We start from the raw sequence: 21,202 nt of genomic DNA on the forward strand, positions 1-21,202 counted from the left end.
GCTAATATCTCTAATAGAAGCAGGGCTACAGAAAGTCTGTTCCTGCAGATCTCATGATGAAAGTTTAGATGTTCATCAGAGAAACCATCTTTGAAGTGTACCTTCCACGTACAATGAATTTATGAGTGTGTGTTGGGAGAGGAGTCATGTTGTGAAGTAAGAAGGTTCTACCATGTTAAAGATATCTATCAACAACAAAGTATTCACATTATCTTAAAGCACTTTATATATTTATAGGTATATTAAAAAAAATCCTTTCTACAATTTATGCTAGTTTTTAGAGGAACATCTATGCTCAGAGTGGCTTATTTAAGACCAGAAATGCTGAACTTGTATTATTTCAGGTAAAATAACAGAAGTTCAGAGGCCTGGATTATCGTTACACTTCACAGAAGACATGCAAAAAAGAGCTATCCAAGTGTTTAATTAGGCAAGGAAATAACTGAAAACACTCTTGTTATATGTGAACAGAAGTGGAGCTTAGATACAGCAGCTGCCTTGAATTTTATTTACAACCTGACATGTCACTGTTTCTGGTTGCAGGATGGTTACAATTTTGACATGCTAAAATCTTGTCCTTTGGCTCATGGAAATAAGGTCTATATTTCCTTCTGATGACACACTGAGAACTGACAAAAAGCTGTTGAAGAGACTGCGTAAAATGCCTCTTCTTTGTAAATAGGGTAGGAAAAACATCCTAAACGAAATGGCTTAATAATGACAACTGAACTGCAGCTTGTGCCAGTGCTAACTTCAGCAAGTGGCTCCTCTGATTTAGACAAATGAATTTAAATATTGAAGTTGCTGTGAAACTACACATTGCAGTAGCAAAACATATTTACTTAGATTAAGGCAGGAAGGGATGGCAAGGAAATGTAGATCTGACTTGTTTTCCACAAAGGCATAGTAAAAAGATCGTTTAACTGGGTCTCCAGATGACTATTAAAAATATTTAAAACAACCTACAAAACTATTGTATTCGCTAGCCTGAACATGGAAAATAAACCCTAATCATGTGGTCTACTAGTGCCATCTGTTGTGAACTGGGAAAAATACAGATACGAAATGTACAGATTGCCTGTTTTCTCTTCAAAAGGTGAGAAATACTCTTTCTACATCACAGTACCAGCTAGAAAACACAGACAAAGATAATAAACTGACTTCTGTTGTTTATGAGATACAAATATCATCGTTTATGTTATTACAGCAACACATAAGACTACCCACTGTCAAGCTTCATCATGCCAATGATGTTTGTGTATTCATGTAAGGGCCATATGGGCACATACACACAAATGCAGTGAAAGACAGACTCAGCTGTAATAATTTTAGCCAAAGTGACAGAAATTCTACAAATTAAAACCCATTGCAATTGCCTAAAGTTATGTAAAATTTCTCCCAAATAAAGAGACATTAGCTCGTCTTCCAAGGAAATCAACTTTGTGACTTTGTATTTACAGAGCAGTTTAAAATACCAAGCTCTTGAATGCCTACAAATTTCATCCTGAAATGCCCAAAACTTACTGACATATATTGCCACAATGTCTCTAGTCTGCCTGAAAGTTTTGCAACCAGTTTTGCCACCAAATAATAAACCCCTTGACAACAAGATTGTTTTATGACTGTCAGAAAAACCATGCTGCTGTCACAGATAAGGCAGTATGCAAACAGAGCAGATCAGAAATGAAAATTTAGAATACCTTTTGAGAAAAAACAAAAGTACAGTACATGGTGATCACTGGCTGAGCACACGTGGGAGACAAGAGCAGTGTGAGCACCAGTGCCTTAACACAAAGTGGGGTTTCGGTGTTTTAAGTGGATTTTCATCCTTACATGATTTGCGACACATCTTACATGTTTGATAGAGGCCACAGTGGGAGTATTTCATCAGTGCATCAAGCTGCACTACTGAAAAAAATGAGGCTTTGCACTTTTGGAAGGGGTAGAGGAATGATTTATCATCATTGCTAAAAATAGCAATTAACTATCATGTGGTTTACTGTAGTTTGTGCAAAAGAGGTTTCTCAGTCAATCACGATGGGCTGACAAACAGAGCACATCATGAAGACTTGATAATGAAAATATTTTTTGCATAGTTCCCATGAAAAAAATAGCTGTTTATTGTTGCTGAGAAATGTGGAAATATAGGAAAAAGAGTCTGTTGCAAAGCAACCACAGTTTACTGTGACATTATCTGTCCTGACCCCTAGAGACACTTGGTTGTGAAAAACTGAAGTGGAATTTAACAGAAGTTATCTGCAGCTAAAATAGTGCACCTTGCTAGAATATTTTTTTTAAATGCTTGTAACTTTTCAACTCATATTTCAACCAATAAATAATTAGGTTCTTGACTGAAAAGCTGCCTTGATCTAGCAAATCATTGAAGTGTTTTCAATAGTGGTTAACCACACAAATGAAAAGGTAATGACCCATTGTCTCTATCTACCTGCTGATGCATGTCAATGCTCTTAGCCTAACAATTTAAGTAAAAGGCAAACTGTAATGCATTCTTTCAGTTACAAATGTAACCCAGATAAAAATGCACCATAATAAAGCTCAAGAAAAATAGGAAGGATTTAATTTGGTGCTTCTTCAGTACTTGAATTAACACGTTGATTTCAGCAAACAAGATTCTCTTGATTCAGCCACTTTCTCTGAAAAAAATACCTTTTTTTTCTTCTTTACAGGATACTTTAAGCATTCTAAAGGTTGGTAGGCCGGATACAATTCTTTTGAGGGGGACAGAGTTCTAAGAAATTAAATAAGTGTGAACTTGTTACAGGAGCCTTGTACTGGGATGATGATTTAACCTTTTCTTAATGTTCTCTCACCTTAAAACTTATGAAATTTATTGTGATGTTTTCCTGCCTAAACCAGAACAAAACAAATAATCCTTTTCCTGTTTAAATGTACTTTCAGTGAAATGATTCACTGTTAAAACAGTAACATTAGTTAAGGCTGAACTTCAAGGTTAACATAATTTCTTTTATCCATGCAAAAGGTTTACTAAACTGTTGAACTGAAATCTGAAATAATTTGAAATAACAGCTTCAAGCTCCTTATACTTTAGTTTAAGACTGCTAGGAATAAAAAACCATAAAAGTACAATGTCCAATGCACTGAGATATATGGTCTTTTCTTTACACAGCCTTCAGAATTAACGGGATGTAATTTTTTGTGGTTGTTTTACATTTTCTACTGAGTTTCTGATCTTCACTTGAAGGAATACGTGCCCTTTGCAGGATAACTTATCAGCAAGACTATTTGCATTTAGTCAGTACTAGATTTGATTTTTAACATTATCGTAACTGAAAACCTCTGCAAGATAACCTCAACATTGTGGAAAGCAAATCTGTCAGAGAAAAATGTTTTAACTGTTTTTATTTGCAAGAACATATAAAGAAAACGTAGACTCTTTAATTTGTGAAACAGATGAATTTAATACAGTTTAAAATACCCGTTAAAGGAAATATCAACAGATGACAATTTTCAGACACCACTCTCCAAAACAATTTTTTTTTAAATCTTATGGAAAATGAGCAACTGAAAATCATCAATATTTCTGCATAAACTATGATAGACCATGGCAGATGTAATTTTCAGAGAACTTATTGATAGCCAAGTGGTTAGTGCACAAAATGGAGGTAGTGGATCAGTCCACAGAACACCCTTTTGCCTTGAGATACTTGTAACATCTGACCTCTCAATTAGTTCTTTTCCAAGACTTTCATTACAGAAGTACGTTTCTAGCAGCAAACATGCCATATTTTCAGCATGGAAGCTCTCCAGGATTTTTTTTTTCTTCAGTTTTATGTATACCAAAAACTGAGAACCATACAACTGAACAACTGAGACCTTGTAGTACCACCTGTTGTTTTACATTTGCTCCCAGTGGCTTCTGCAGGCCCTCTTCATTCTGTTTCAACTGTAGGTTGAAACAGCTGGAAAACTTCTGCTTTCTATTAACCAAGTTACAGCTAAGGTTTCTCTTTAGTAGATCGTGCATTTAGTACATCATAAATTTACTTTCTATTCCCACTTCGGTTTCAAGCTTCCTATGGCCATCAGTGCATGAAGGGGAAAAGGGGTAGACTCTTACAACCACACAGTGCAGTGATGATTAGACAACATTTTTCAAGCAGTGTCATTTAATCTTCTCCTAGGATTTGTATTTGCATACAGTGTCCACTACTGGAAAGATGTAGTATAGTGTTGCCATCTACTAACTGCAGATTTCTAGTCTTGAAACAAAGATGCCCAATTCTGCTCACACTTTCCTCCACAGTCCTTGCCAATTAACAGAACGGGAATTCAGCCTTAGTGTTTTCCATTCTCTTTAGACTTTGCTAACTATTTGCAAAACATACTTTCTCAAGTTTAAAACTGTTACCAGTCAGACCACAGCAAATCAAAAGGTATGGATATGTCCAAAAGTGAAGTGCTAAGAAAATCAGGTCTTTGAATGACTTTCAAGTGCTTCTGCAGATTGCTTCTATTACAGTATTTTTAATATACTAAACAGTATAAAAATTACAAAATATTGAAAAAAAAAAGTACCAGGAACATTACAGCAGGTTTTTAAAATGATTTAGTGGATGCTGTTATAGATGTTGTTGAGTTAATGGGATGGGTTCTTTATACCACTTTAGAAAACCCTGTCCCTCTGTAACATTTTCTGTGAGTAAAAAGAAACCTATAATATATTCATATATATAAAATATATTTTTTTTTCACTATCAGGAGTCTTCATGTATTTCTGTCGATATCCTTAAAGAAACTTTCTAAAAGAGAAATAAAACAAGATCAGCTGAAGATAAATTGACAGTTCTATGATATAAAGTATAATGAGATAAACAAAAAAAATGCATTTAAGTGAAATACATATTGTGAGAAATTCTAAAGAAAGAGAAGAGTTATTTTTCTTAGAGTCTGGTGATTGTTTTTTCTGAATTAATAGTTTGGCTTTCCGTGAGCACTGGCTAGGACAAAAAAAAAGGTAGAATTTAGATTCTATCTAAAAATTTTATCTGTCACTGTCAAACACCAACATTAGATTTCATGCTAATTTTTAGCCTGTAATTTAAAATGCCTGCATTTCTACTTAGCTCAATTCCATTGCTTTCTCTTAGTTATTATGTTCACAATAGTTATATATATAGTTAAACTTTCAGTGTTGAACACTTTGGGATCTGTGTTCTGAAGCAGACTTAGAAACTGATTTAGCTGCTCTAAGGACTACAACGTTACCTTCAAGTATGTATCTCCAAAGGAAGAATCTCACTTTTGATAAAAGAGATACTTTTGATAGAAGAGATGTCTATTCAAGGCTGCGTGGAGACCTCATAGCAGCCTTCCAGTATCTGAAGGGGGCCCACAAGGATACTGGGGAGGGACTCTTCATTAGGGACTGTAGTGATAGGACAAGGGGTAATGGGTTCAAACTTAAACAGGGGAAGTTTAGACTGGACATAATAAGGAAGTTCTTTACTGTTAGGGTGGTGAGGCCCTGGAATGGGTTGCCCAGGGAAACTGTGAATGCTCCATCCCTGGCAGTGTTCAAGACCAGGTTGAACAGAGCTGTGGGTGACATGGTTTAGTGTGACGTGTCCCTGCCCATGGCAGGGGGATTGGAACTGGATGATCTTAAGGTCCTTTCCAGCCCTAACTATTCTATGATTCTATGATTCCATATATGTAGACATCAGGGAATGATGGACTGGCAATAAATACCTCCCTCCCAGAATGTTATATCTAATGATGCATGCATTTCTGAATAGTGCCTCAATATTTCTGTCAGGTTTAGATGCCTTTAAGGTAATGCATTGAGTAATTTTGAACAATTACCTTTTTTCCAAAAGCGTTTTGTTCTGCAGAACCTATCTCTGGTTTTTTTGGATTTTTTTTTTGTTTGTTTTTATACTTGAAAGCCCTAAGTCCATGGTCTATTCAGTACTACCAATCAAAAGTAAACAGGTGTAGAAATTTTGCTATCAAGTTAGCAAAATATATGTTAACTTGGAATCCTTGGATTAAAACCAATTTCTGTATATGGTTGTAGAAGTATAGGTTATATATAAGTATTGACCACTTCTATGCTGAGCAAGCATATAAGTGGAGAAGCAAGTAAATTAATTACCAAGTTTTATATGATCTAATTTCACACTTTGGTTTTATTCCAGAGGACTTAGACGATTTGGTTCTCACTATTTTAATTCCTATCCCACTTCCATGAATTCAGGATATGTTCTCCAGTAATTTACCACAGCACCAACTGGCTCACATATGTGATCTTGATAATTGTTTCTAGAGTTATGCAAGTGCTTGGATCTAGTTTTTAACTCTGTGGGATTTGTGTAAGGCTATGGTATATATGAAAGACCTTAGTATGGGGTATGACATCACAGCGATCACAGCTGAGTTAGTTTGTCTTTGTAATTGTGATATAAAGCAGCAGTTCTCAGTCTTTTCTACCTTAAGCTGTCTACTCCAGTCTTGCAAAGAAACAACTACTTTATCAGGAAAACAGACATCCAGCAGTCTGAGAAGGATAAGGAGCTAATGATCCTAGCAACTACAGTATATCCAGGAGGTTTTGTCCTCAAATCTCCACAACACACCTGTTGTGAGCAATGTTTCTTTTATTTTTTATTGTTTTTTTACAAGTTCTTTTGCTAAGAACTCACACATTGGTATTTATCCCCAGCATTTTATGTCCCTATACCAAATAAAAGCCCCATAAAACATTGCAGCTGGAGCACACAGTGTAAACAGGAGTTAGCAAAGCAAAGCTAACTAAGAAACTAAGTTCAAGGCAAGCCTCCCACAGGTCATATGAACGTGTTTTCCTTTTAACTAACATTTTCTCTTCCTTAAAGTCAGGATTGATGCATCACTAGATCCAGCTACCCAAACCGTAAGGTTCTCATGCCAATACTTTTCACAAAGTATTTTATAGTCTTTGCATTGTGAGGAATGTATACCAAATGTGTAATTTTTAAAAAGAAAGGAAACATCTGTGGTTGAAATGCACTGGACTGTTATATTTAGTTGCAGCATTTATTTTGGTATTATGTCACCTTTAGAGGGTCTCTTTCTACAAAAAACTTGGTAAATAAGTAGAATGTATTAATTTACTGAACAATTTTTGAGACACCTATTAAACTGATTTACGAAACTGATTTTTGAAACTGATTTTTATGTATTAAAAGCCAGGGGAAAGATATTCATTAAGTAGATAGAAATCAGTTCTGTGACTGATTAAATTTGTTTCTGGATAGCTTTGCTGTATCAAGCTGAGATAAAGAATGGTAATTTTCTATTGCATTTGTTATCTACAATTCATAGCGCTTCTCAGTCACTGGTAAAATATGTAGATACCAACCTGAAAATCTCTAATGAATGTTAAAAAGAAGAAGACAAAACCAAAGGCCACCGTCCATTCACAGATTGCACTCACAACGTGATAAGTATAATCCTGATGAAATAAGACATAAAACCAAATTTCAGATAAAAGTGTTTCACAACTTAACTGTGAAATGCTATATAAATGGCCATATACTTTTGTAAATCCAACAAATATTTTGTGATTTATAATTCAACTTCCAAATATGCTGTTCTATAAAAATTAATTCAAATTTGGTTTTTACAGAATGGTACTTATGGTACTTATCAAATTTGCCTATGTCTAGTGTGAGGCATCCTTGCCCATGGTAGTGGGGTTGGAACTAGATCATCTTAAGGTCCTTTCCAATTCAAACCATTCTATAATTCTATGATTCTATGTTCCATAAAGCAATATCTTGTGCACAAACATAAAAAGTAGTATAAGTAAACTACAGTGAGCACAAGATCAAAACATATCTTCAATATAATTTTTTTCTGAAAAAAACTAGTTCTTATGTGGGGGATACCAAAGTGCCCATAGTCAAGACTTTTATACAGAGCCATTGTGTTCGGTAGTACTATTCCACCCAGTAAATTCTCACAATGTTTTTACTTGGAGGGCTACCTTCATTTGACAGTTCCTGATAAGACCCTTATTTTCAAGTAGGCCATCATAAAACCCCTATGCAATATGAAACAAGCAGAATGTTGAGTGTTTCTTAACATGCCATCAACAAATATGTCATCTGTTTCAGTAAAAACATTTGCTCATCCTTGCATCTGAAGTAAAAAAACAAAAGAGACTTCAAGAGGTAGATATTACTAAAATTATTTAACTTGTGAAGATTTATCTCACAGCTGCCTTGCCAGTGTTCAGTTGGAGTACATTTGCCAAGTCTGCTTTTATTAAGCTTTTCCAGCAGGATACACTCCTGCATTATTTAACCTGCTTTCTTATACCCCATGAGACAAAGTTTGTCCAAAAAGAATATATAATTTTCATACTTATAATTCTGAGATGACTGAAATCAATTCAAATACCTGATATTGACTTTAGTATGCTTCAGTTCATATCCCAGATGTTTATCACAATGGTAAAGACTATTTAATAAAGAATGGTGAAAAGCTGAGAAATCAAAAGTAGTAAAAAACCTCCAAAATTTCAGAATTAAATTGGTCCGCTTGCGTTTCATGTCTGAAGTTAATTTTCAACAAATAAAACTATACAATTTGTTCTTTGAGTAAGTTTCAAACACTTTGTTAAAATGAAAGTCTAACACTCTGAAGACTGACCCTTCCATGACAAGTTTTCTTACCCAAACCACAGACAGCTCTCTATTGAAGAAATAAATTACTGGAAACTATTCCATCAGTAGGTGAGCTTTCACAAATCTGCTCATGATAATGTACTATCTAAAGTTTCTGGAGTGTTTTTAGTGCTATACACTTTTAGATAAACATAACAGCCTACCCAATGATATGATACAGAGTAAGCTGGCTACTTAGTGAAATGTTACCTTTTCATCTGGAGTCCAATCAATTTTTGTCACGGAAATTTTTGAAGCAAACACAATCACTGGGAAAAAATAGTGTAAAGGAGACTATAAAGGTTTAGTGAGTAATTGAAAATGTCTGCTTCCAAAAAAAAAAAAAAGAAAGACCCCATCTCCCCCTACTGTAACACAGGATCCTGAAAGAACAGAATATGAAATTGAAGTATTAAGACAAGTAAATGAAACACATTATTGAGAGGTAACTCATAGTAGCAATCAAAACAATTTTCTACACAAATAAGTGTTTCTGTGGTTTCTTCCAAAGTACAGAGAATAAGGGGAGACACTCCAAAACTTAGATCACATTCATGATTGAGAACTGTGAGGCCAGAGTCTGCGTTGTTGGAAGAGGAACCACGTTGTCTTCCACTGTCCACAATAGGTGCCTTATTTGTACAACTTTCTCTCAGGACTAGGACTCTCTTTAAGAGTACTTTCATAACTGCTGAAACCAAAAGTAGGCTGTAGCTGCCTGGCTGATGGGATAATCTGCTGCAACAACTTTTTAACACTGGCAGTGTTAAAATAATCAGTGGGATGACTCTAATTTCAGCATGCTGTGGGAAAAGGCAGTAAGTGTATTGAATGTGTCTCTAGGGGATGCATCTAATGAAGCCAAGCTCAAATCAATGTGATCAAAAGCATTTGGTTAGGCTTGACAGAAATCTTGGGTATGCCACTGTATTTTATATGTGTACGTGTTAGGTTCATATTAGAAGCAGTGCCCCCCTTTTGCAAGCCTTTCTCTGAACTGCCCTTCAAATGAAGGAGGTTGGAAAGTTAGTCTAGTTTTATTATTGTGTGATCTTATGAAGAACGCGATGACATTTGATTCAGATATACCACTGAAAGAAGACAGACAGCTTTTTAGAAGACCCTGAGACTCATCTTTATGTTATTAATGGTGTTTCAACAAGCTATAAGCATTATTATAGCAGAAATATTAGAGACCCCTACAGAGACTGTAACCTCATTTTCATCTTTTATCAGCAATGGTTAAACTTTAAAGAAAGATCATGAACACATAAAGGGAAAACTGTGGGATACACCATAAAGGATACTGGGAATGAAAGCAATACATGATATTACAGATATTGCCATCCTTATGTGACACACCAAGTAAGTGTTCCATTGTGGACAGGACTTGTAAGAGATTATAGATTGAAGGGTAATGTATACAACACCAGAGCCAAATGCCACCAAAGCTCCTATGTCATGGACACTGGGAACAGACAGCTCCTGGAAAGAAAATCAGTGCATTGATTAGCTGCTACTATTTGTACAGTGGTGTCAATGAGCCCTAAGAAGATGGTAGACATATTATGCTGAGAGTACACAAGCAGTGAGAAACAGTCCCTTCGCCCAACAGTCTACACAGGGAAGATGAAAGAAAAGTCCATGTTAGTGCTGCTCAGCAGTTGGACTATTACAAGTTAATATTTCCACAAACAGGAACTGACTTGTGTTTTTCTTAAGACATTTCCACTACTTCCTTTTTCCATCTACTCTGCCAAAGATTTTAATCCTTTTGCATTAAAAGGCTAATCTGCATTTGTGTGGCCCTGCTCTAACTAATGGTAAAGTTTCATGGAAGCTGTTCTAAACAGTGACTGCTATAGGTCTGTCCCTCACTGTTCAATGGCCAGACACAAGGTTCCAGGAAAAGAGTCAGCAGAAAATTAGTTACATTTTTTTTTTAAAGTGTTAGCTAAAATAAGCTCTTAAAAGAAGGTCTTACACTGTCAGTCTTGAACTATTCAGCCTTCCTACTCTTCTCCACATCATCAGCTACTTTTATTCAAGTTCCACAACACATGAAAGTGTATATACAATTCCAGTAACACTGTATGTGCCCTATAATTTTGTAATACCAATGGAAGATTCTTTCCTTTAAAACACAAATAAGTGGAACATCCAGCAACAAAACAGATGAAGATTCTAGAGAAATTATTGTATTCTACAGTTGTTTCAAAAAATTACAAAGTTGTGCTACCTTGGAATCTAGTATCAGACAGGAAAATCAGCTTTAAAGCTCCTTTCTGTCACCTAACGTGCTATGATCTGATCTACTGCACTTCTATTTTAGTGATTCATGAAAAAATATCTATAACCTTTCATTACGTATTTTCATATATTTCCTGCCTGGAAGCCACTGTTTTCTTTGTTTTGTGATGGTAATTATGTTCACATGCTCTTTTAAACTCTTTTTTCCCATGCTTTTCTTTCTACTCATTCCCTTCACCTCTTTGTGACCTATTAAGTTCCGTCAGATTTTAAAGCATGTTCCTCACACAGATATTTAAGTGACATTTCATCTATACTTGCATTTTTTATTCCTCTGTTCCACTTTTTGCTTTCCATATAGGAATTACAAGATTTGGTATGGCAAGCATTAAGCAAGTATAACTGTTGGCTTCTGTATTTAGCCCCATACACATTATACAGAACTTTTCTAACATAGTCTTGCACCCATGAAACTGCTAGTTTCCTTAAAAAGACCATCACACTCAACTCCTATAGAACCTGGGAAATGTTGCTACTTCTGGTATGGTAAGCCTCCTAAGTTTCCTACTCAAAGACAAGAAGTTATCTCTTTAATCACATGCAACGTCAAACAGGCAAAACCAGACTTGCTAAGACCTGGGTTTTTGCTTTGCCTTATTCATTAAGGGCTACTGGATTTTTCCTTCCTTATACAATTATCTTCTTAAAGCTAACCCTCCAAAGTCTTTCATGTCTGTATTTTAAGCATTGTGTTATTTAAGAGAGAACACTTTATTCATAACCGTTACTTATTTTATCAGAAACTCTTTTACTTTTAGAGGATGCACTACTAGTGTTTCCTCTCACCTCCTTTATCACTTTTGCTAAGTATTCTGGGACCACTGTCATTAACCCCCCATGCTACCATATCTTACCCTAAAACAAGAAGGGTAAAAAAAATTCCCTTACAACTAATTATGCTATTTAAAAGACTTGCCACAATGGGCATTAGATCTGAGTAAATAAAAGCAAATCTTCAATATTTCCAGTATAATTTCACACTGAAATGTTTTTATCAAACTAAATATTTTCTTTTGGGGAAACAGAAAATGAACTGGTGCCCAATAGTGTCAATCAGCTCCACTGCAGTACTTGGGTATGGCGTTAGCTCACTTTGCTGGGGACAAATAAGTGTTAAGAAACAAGCAGCATACATGAATGTGAATTTTCTAAACAACCCACTGATTAGATGGACTAGACGGAATGCTAAAGAAACAACTTGCAATTCCAGCTTTGCTTTGGTCTCCTGATGTGAAACAATCATCTGATCTTAAGCAAATCTCACAGCCTCTTCATGTCTCAGTTATTCTAATGGTAAATTGGGATAAGAGTTTAATGTTTCCCAGTTGTACACTATGTACTTACATGACTGAAGACTTGCAGCCAGAATTTCAATCTTCTTGGGCAATTAAGAATGCTCAAAAAACAGCTAGACTGGGTTCTTAGGCTGATTAGATCCTTACTGTGTTCTGAACCCTTCCTACAAACTGCACTTAATACAGAAAGTGAGATCAGAGTAGAGTAAAGAAAATTTAGGTGAGGAAAGAGCTTATGAACAGGCAATGAGAGGCAATAAAGATTAGGAAAGAACCAATGCTATAACTGGAAACTGGAAACATTAGGGTTAAACTTTCTGCTTCCCTGACTCTCCCCAAATTATTTTGCATTCCTGATGTGTCTTTTCCTTATTGAAGCAGAGTTTGTTTTCTATTTCACTCGAGCAACACTGTTCTCCATTATCTGATTTTTTTTTTGTGACACATCTAAATCTAAAACCTTATCAATAAGAGTACAGATATTCAAAAGTAGAATTGCATGTTTAGAATAGATTGCAGTGCCTGTAGTGCTTGCAATCCACAGTCACTACAACTAAAAAGAGGAAGATACCAGTCTAAGGCAGTTTTTTTGTCTGAAAATACCGTGTTGGTTACATGCAAAATTGTATTGGCTGCTGAAGCCCTGACAATCTTTATTTTTATTTCTCCATGTGTTGTCTGGTGATTATATGAGGACAGCAGTATTTACCAAAATGTTCCCCAAGGGAGGCCATCCTTTCAAAGGAACAGTTCATCTGTTTCCACGGATTTAAAGGCAGTATCTCAAACTACGTCCCAATTAAACTTGACTTGATTCTGAGCTAAAGTTTGGAGAGCAAGTGTCCTAATACTTCTTTGTGTTAAAAGGTACCCTATTACACACTTCCATACTAGAAAAGGTGACAAGAATTCAATAAACCTTTCAATATTTTTCCTCTCTGTTGAATTTTCTTTCAGACACTGTGGGCTGGACTTCTTTGATTTATAATGAGATGTCTTATCCTTTCTGGTATTGTAAGTGGTAATTCTATATGTCTCTTTCAAAAGACTTAATATATTGTTATGCCATCTCCCACAGATTCAACACAATGGGCAAATATTGTGCTCAATGTTCTAACCTGTCAGATAAGTCTAGTTTATTCTGTAGAAAATGCTGGTAGTGTGCAGCTAAAAATACAGGTACTTTTGCTAGTCTGAGTTATTCTGCCCTGACTGTAAGCAAACTAAACTGTGAAAAGCAAAGCTTTGTTACAGGAAGATTTTCATAGTAAAAATTACAGAAAAGGCATCTATATCAACTTATTTTCTAGTGCAGACATATTACAAGACAAGCACACACAAACTCCCTTACTAATATAACTGCACAAGCAAAAGATCTAGTATATAGGAAGAAAGCAAAGCAGTCTTTTTAAAGCTACTGAAAAAAGGCAGGAGCAAGAAAAACATTCTATTTGCCAAGTATCCACACTGTGATAATATTTGCCACTCTTATAGTTCTGATTTTTTTGAACTGGTAAAACGAATTTAGTTTCATTTATGATATGAAATCTACGGTCATACCTGAAAAGTTGCAACTATGCCCATTCCAGTACAGCCCATCAATCCAATACATAATGAAAACACATTGTATGAAGACCTAATAAAGTGCGATGACTCATTTTGCTTCTCTATTAATAAATATCTGATGCACATTGTAATTGCCCCTGAAAAACAAAAAATATGGATTTTTTTTCATTGATGATGTATTGCTTACATTTAAACACCTTGCCATGTAACACATTAGCATACAGAAAATAATACTGCCTTTAACTCTGCTGGGATGAAGAAGGTAGTGAATTTCAGGTGTATTATTCCATATAGAACTGTCTTAACATCTTTGTCTTAACATCTTAGTCTTAACTTCACACATTAATGCTATCTAGAAATCACTGCACATCACCTCAAGCAAAACCCTAATTTAATTCCCATTCTCCTGTGCATTTTAGGCACAGAGGCATTGACATTCCACATGAGGAACAGATGTTAGAGGGAAATGAACCATAAACTGGAAGTAGGATATTTATTCTGTTCCTTATAATGGATGCTCTGATGAATTAATACATTTTTGAGGAGTGTAAATGGAAAAAAAATGTAACTAGCTGTGTATCCAGAAAATATTTTCAAAGTTTTTGGGCCAATTCTGGCTGCTCATTACTACAACAATGTCCCCAAACCACCACACAAAGATTTTATTCCAGTTTATGTGATCTCAGTATACAGGTCACTCCTGACAAGCATCTCTGCTGAATTAGAAGATTGTGATTCATAAGGATACAGTAAGTTGGAGACTGTATTCCATAGTTCAATAGCACAAAATAGAGTTTAAGTCTATTTACAGCTGGAAAAAAATATCAGGTAACTTTGTCCAGGTGCTGTAAGATTATATGAAACACACCAAGATAGTGACTGAATGAGGCTCTTAGAAAAGGTAAAATATATGATTTTTTTTCTTTGCATGAGGGCCATCATGGACTAAATGTATACAGGGACACACAGCTCTTGGTCCTCCATCCCCTAGAAGTAAATAGAACATTCCAAACTTCCTGATTCAAGGCCAGCAGACATTTAGCAGAGGAGTAGGCATCTTGCAGAGGAAACCAGGTGTTGCTTCAATCCTGTTCTTCCCTTTGCTGCAGCATCTTAAAATCAAATGCCTTCCTATGCCAAAGATACAGTTTTTGGCAAGTAATTATACCATCCTTCTTGCAATTTTTATTTCCATATACATTGACTACTTTGCACAGATGAGGTGCTCTTCAGATACAGAAGTGCCTCTAAGCCTTCACTTACTGACTTTAAGGACCTGGACCTCTAAACATTGCTTCCATCTATCTGATATTACCATTTAACTGCGGAGCAGTTTTTCTGCAGAATATTGTATGGAGAAGTAGGGTTTTTTTCTGCAGAATTTTGTATGGGCTACAATGTAAAGAGATAGTTTTTGCTAGTTTTCATTTCTTTGTTGTGTTCAAACAAAGTACCTTGTACATACCTAAAAGTGCTGAAATATTAATCATAAAACCAAAGATACCGCTCTCTGGAGGTTTAGTTCCAGTGTCACTAAAGCAGGAAGAAAAAGAAATTAAAATTAGTTGAGGTCTGTGAAACATAAATGAGATTTGCACATGAAACCAAAAGATAAATGTAGCTTGTATGAAGTGCTGCTATGTGTGCAAGACATTTAAACATTTGGAACAACTGTCGTCTGCTGCACACTTAATCTCTGTTTGCAATATTGAATCTTTCTTTCTAGAAATAAATCATCTTTTTAGATCATACTGTTTGAACTGTATTTCTTCTTTTTTCTGTATGCAGTATTCAGAGATGTGACAGAGCGATACTTCACTCACGAATGACATAAATAATCACATAACATTTTAGAAATGACATTTATCTGCCAAATGAATGCCATGATAGAGTAAAACATAGCTAATGGCACTCAGATATTCTAAGATGAGAGAAAATTTGGCTTAATTTCCTGATTTGTTAGAAAGGACTATAATCCAGGAGAGCAACTGCATTCCAATGCTTGGGAATTTTCCTAGGCATGGTTTTATTTACTAATGTAGATACAGCTTAAGAGTACTTTAAATCCAAGGTGTTGTCTCTTCTGCTGAAGCAATTCACCTTTATAGGGATTAATTAGATGTTCACTGGGACAGACCAATGACGCGTGAGCATGAGAATATCTACAGAATTTATATGCACACATACATATGAAAACCAGCATATATACAAAATATATATTATGTAGAAAATGGAGTACCTTAATCACAGAATCCTCTTCCCTATTTTCCCTACATATGTGCCATCACCTATCCACAAGAATACCCTTTCCTGGCAGGAAGGACATACTCTTAGAAGAATATTCCCTCAAGCAGGACTCATACAAAATGAGTACTGCAAGACAGAAGAATATTGAGATGCCATCACCTCTTTTGTCTAATGCAGAACCAGTTGATATCAATTTGATCAGACTCTGTTGGTCAAGCCAGTGGAAAACAAGTAACTCAGAAACCTTTACATAATTTGGGTGTGAGCTGAGTTTTCAGTTACTCAGCAGTACCAAGAGGCATGATTGTGTGTGTAAACAGAAGCACTCAAGGAACTCTACAGCCAGAAACATAAACATGTAAGGATTTTAGGTAACATCAAAGTTCACTGGAAACGAAACAAAGATTCTGAGGAAAAAACTTCACTTAGGTGTACGATGGGACAAGTAGGTACTAGATAGAATTTGGGGGGTTATGCAATTCAAGGTGAATGCTCTTCATTCCAACAGTGAGGGTGGATTATTAGTTTTCAGTGCTAAACTTTTGAACCTACCACTAAGTGCAGCCAAAATGACAGGTGCTCAGCATGAATGTGTGTACTCTTAACACCCAAACGAGAAAGCACTCTCTACATAAGCAATCATTCTCAAAGATTTTGACAGTTTTGTTAAACGGCAAGCCAGAAGAGTATGACCATAACAAAAGATATATTGTTTTAGAAATTAATATTTGCTCTCAAATGCCTTCTACATTACAGAAGCATTTGTATAATCAGTTGCTAAGTTGATTTATCAAGAATGTGAGGAAGCTTAAGGTGAAGGAAGAATACTTGCCTATGAAAAGACTATGCAAAATAATAGAGGAAAGACTTGGTTTTGATATTAGGGGTTTTGGTGGGTTTTTTTTCATTGTTGGTGGTGGTAGTTTGGTTTTCTTTTGTAGATTGTTTCCAAATTCTCAGACAGCGAAAACTGGGACCATACTTTTAGACCAGTTTTTACAACTTCTCAGGCATTAAAAATCCCTATTCATCTGTATTTTCTTGTTGTAATGCTTTCTGAAACCTGCTCCAGCTTGTACTGTGCATTAGTCTTGTTCCTCTTTGACAGCAGAATCAATAAAAACAGTACAGTGAATCTTATTTTGTTTTTGACAATTAAAAATCTTTTTGAGAGTTAAAATAATTTAAAATCATCTTAATCCATGCTTCATTTAGCCCATTTTCTAACCTTGAACTTCACAGCTTATCCTTATGTCTCTGGAGTGCTTTCATAAATACAGCAAAGAACTCCATTTAATAAGTGGTCAACTTGTGACTATCTTGAAGGACTTTTTCAAATCAGAAATTGCTCTATGCTAAGTACCTGACTGTAATCACTTCAAAGCTTTTGAAGGACTTTAGGTGAGAAGAAAATGAAATCAGCACATGCAAAGAAAGCCATCTGAAGTTCTTGGAACATTTCAAAACATAAGAGCAATTCAAATAACATGAAATTGCACTGAACACCATTAATCTTTTAATTACAGCTTTTCCCAAGCTAAATAAAGTGTATAGGTGAATTTTGCTATCGTTTATTTTCAAACTCAATAATCTTAGATGTCTGCTTTCAAGAAACTTGAAACCGAGAATACTATATCATATCTACAATGTATTTACAAAGTACTGCACTGCTGTGTTGTCCCTTAAGGACACAAGCTTTTTAATGCCATATTTTCCACTATAAAATCCCTGAAGCTAAGTGAAGACTTAGGTATATTTTGCTCTGGTTCTGGTCTCCTGCTTTGAAAAAAAAATAAAAAAATTAAATAAGTATTTGTGACAGTTATTTTCTTTTCACGAAAAAGAAAAAAGCAAATAGCACATGTGCAACAAAAATGTGCTCATTCATTTGCTATGGCGCATAGGTGAGCACAGCCACCATGGAAACCATCATACAAACCCTGCATGATAGGATTTGTGTATCCATCTCATGTAGCAAAATTCTTCAAACAGTTCTCTGAAGAATGGAAAGACAAGAAGTCAGAAGAGACAAGGAATAAATATTTTAGGGCCAAAAGATTCATCATCATAACATTTTCTTCATAGCCATCATAAACTATTTCTCGTCAAACTGAAGTCCCAATTTTTTAAAGTGGGAGGGTTAAATTCTGCCTACAGGGATTCTGATTGATCCAGAGGTACTATCTGGGAGCAAATACCTCAAGGAAAATTCCCTTACTCTTTCCCTGAGAATTCAAACCAGCACCACAAGTGGTTAGTTTGGATTGTGAGTAGTATGAGCAAAAGGACTAATTTGGGCATAACCTGACCATTTTTTATGCTTCAGCTGCTAGAAAACACAAAACCATATTCATTTTTATCTACCCAGAAATGTATTTATGTGGTTTACTGGATGAGACATTAGCACAGTTTCAATGACAAATTTAGATGTGGTTTTTCTCTCACTGTGACAGCTGTTACATGGTAAACAAATAAAATGAATGAGTTACTTCAAGGCACAGACTGGTTACTTGAGGAATGCAAATAAGAATTACAGAAACTTTGAAATAAAATTTGTCAATATTTTTCTCCTTTCTGTAACTGGAATTTCCCCATATAAGCTCTAGGTAATTTTTATAGTTTATTTTAAGATATTGCACAACTGAAATGTTGCAACATTCTTCCTCTTCCTTATCACTCTTAAGTTTCACTAAATCACATTCTTAATCCCATGATTCAGCTTCTTAGGCTAAAGAATAACTTGGGGGGGGTTTAAAGTATGTGGACATTTATTGTGATCCCTTATTTAAAGTTTAAGAATGTTGGAGTTTTGTTTTCAGTGAGGTGTTCTGTTAGATTGATATAACTAAGGCAGCTGTGATACATTCTTCAGAGTTATAGGTTTGGTCTACCTTTTTACATAGAATGACACAACTGAGATATCCAGGCTGTCAAAAACTTGACTGCAAAAACAACTATACCAAAAAAAAAAAAAACCTCATCCTATTCTCACATATTTTCTTCAAGGACATGACTTCAAATAAGAAACATCATCTGTCAAATTTCTTACTACAGGACCTCAAAATCCTCCTGAGCACAAACCATGTGCTGAGCCTGGACAAAGTTATATCAAATGGTTTCTTTTTCTTGGTTAGAATGAATAAATTACACTGGTTACAAGCACTTTTGTGTCAGTAAAATTGTACATGCAACCAAGGAAGAGCATGAGTATAACCACAAAGGCAGTAGGGTATTTGTGCATGTACAAGAACAAGGCTTTCCAAGAGCTGAGTCCAGATTTGGGCACATGATCTTAAAAAGTTTAGCTAACATAAGCATGAAACCCAATTTTCTTTGGCTCAATTTGAACAAAGGCAAATTTTCTTCTGGCTTGCAGTGTCATGTGCACCATCTTACTTGTTTAGGACGATAGACCCTACTTTTCAATCAAATTTACATGTATGCACAAATCAGGTTAGCAATCTTCTGGAATTATGCATGTTCATAAAGTCTTTCAAGGAATTAGGTCTAGATATTTCTTGAAATATGTAATTTAAAGTCAATTTTAGATCTTCTACATATCAAACCACTTTCGGATTTCTGGTTTAAGTTTAATCTACTAAGAACTGAGTAGTGGGCTGTCCAGTAGTGATTTCACAGCTCAGATTTAAGTGTTAATATCAGCAATGTATAAACAATAGTTTATATAGAATTGTGCCTAAATGACCAAGGTTATAGGAAGGAGATGCCTTTCTATAGTAGAAAAGGTTTGGGGAGCCTTTTACATGCATTGTTCCTATGCTGAAATTTTAAAAATGCATTTTCATGGGGGTGTATGTCCCCCACAAAAGCTGTTGTAAGGCTTTGAGTCCTGCCACCATCTTTGGCCCAGAGATACACAAACAAAACCATATTTCCATCATTTAATCCTTAAGTTTTGCTAGGATTGGGCCTGCAGCATACTTTGGCTCCAGCAGAAAACTTTCAGTTTCCTTCTACCACGGACGTCAGCGTTCGTTACTGCTGCTCTCAGGCCCGTGTGCTGGAGCTGTGATGGGTGACAGGCGCACACAGCACAGCGAGTCCCTATTCTGCCTCCCCTCCACTGCCACCGCTTCATCTCCTCCTCCAGGGAGCCCCACAGCCGCGCTGTGGGGGGAAGGAGCCGTGGAGCGGGGGTCCCCTCGGACTTTCCATGCTGAGGCGCCGCCTCATAGTCGGGTGTCCGCCTCGGCACCTCACCAGTTCCCACCGCCGCCCCAGCCTCACCTGATGTAGGGGACGAGGGGCTCGACGTGCCCCGCCAGCACGGCGATCACATAGGATGTGATGAAGGCGGCCGAGGACCAGCTGACGAGCAAAGCAGGGACGAAAGCCACGCCGGGCATGCAGCACAGCATCCCCGGCTGCTGCCTTGCCCGGGGCACCACCATCTGCGGCGGGAGCCCCCGGCCGGGCTCCGTGGCAGCGCCCTGAAGTGACAGACCGTGCCCGAGGACTTGCGGGACGCATGCACACGCACACACGCGGCCGGTTCCCCCACGTGCCTCACCCGCCAGGCAGCGGCGCTGTCACCTCCAGTGGCGCGGAGATCCCCCGGCGCCCGCAGCTTTCCCTTCGCTTTCGCTTGTCCTCAGCGCACCGCTACTAACATAGTTCACTGATTTTAAGTTTACACTTGAACACTTAAAAAAAAAAAAAGCCCATCGCTTTTTATAGTGGCCAATACTTTGGTACTGCGCTGAAAGGGAGGCGTTTTAGGTGTGGGAAAAGAGAAAGAGTTTGGGAAAAAAATCAACCCCCCCCCAAAAAAACCCAAAACAAAACAGCAAAACCCCCCAGGAATTCATACTTGATCTTTTCATAGGTAATCTGTCTTCTAGTAGTTTTGTGTAGCAGGAATTTCTGGCTGATAGGAAAAGTTTATTTCTTTTTAAGTTAAAAATACACAATTAATTGAATTAAGGTAATATTCCAGCTGCCAATATATGCTGATTTAAAACATTTTGTTTAATTACCCCTTGATAGCAGGTATCTTTGTTTTTTCTCTTGAACGTGAAAATTGAAAGAAATACTATAGAGGAACTATATCTGGTCTCTTTGGTAAACAAATGG

At 36.4% G+C, this 21,202-nt stretch overlaps 1 protein-coding gene across 1 annotated transcript; it reads right to left on the minus strand.

Moving 5' to 3' along the window:
- Positions 1-3,415: 3,415 nt before the first annotated feature.
- DRAM1 (DNA damage regulated autophagy modulator 1) lies at positions 3,416-20,621 on the minus strand. Its single transcript, XM_005150445.4, has 7 exons — positions 20,357-20,621; positions 15,327-15,394; positions 13,856-13,998; positions 9,998-10,175; positions 8,901-8,959; positions 7,382-7,474; positions 3,416-4,781 (listed from the first exon to the last, which is right to left on the minus strand). Exons 1-7 carry the CDS (start codon positions 20,518-20,520, stop codon positions 4,737-4,739), a joined length of 750 nt encoding a protein of 249 aa, XP_005150502.1. The 5' UTR covers positions 20,521-20,621; the 3' UTR covers positions 3,416-4,736.
- Between the last annotated feature and the right edge of the window lie 581 nt (positions 20,622-21,202).

Source organism: Melopsittacus undulatus, chromosome 5, assembly GCF_012275295.1.
Source record: "Melopsittacus undulatus isolate bMelUnd1 chromosome 5, bMelUnd1.mat.Z, whole genome shotgun sequence".
Taxonomy (NCBI): domain Eukaryota; kingdom Metazoa; phylum Chordata; class Aves; order Psittaciformes; family Psittaculidae; genus Melopsittacus; species Melopsittacus undulatus.

Coding starts and splice junctions, on each gene's coding strand:
- DRAM1 (XM_005150445.4), bottom strand. CDS start 20,520: ATGGTGGTGCCCCGGGCAAGGCAGCAGCCGGGGATGCTGTGCTGCATG. Junction 10,176..13,855: donor GCATAGTTGCAACTTTTCAG/GTATGACCGTAG, acceptor TTTTCTTTCCAG/GAGCTGTCTGTTCCCAGTGT. Junction 8,960..9,997: donor ATGTATTGCTTTCATTCCCA/GTATCCTTTATG, acceptor ATTTTTTCCCAG/TGATTGTGTTTGCTTCAAAA.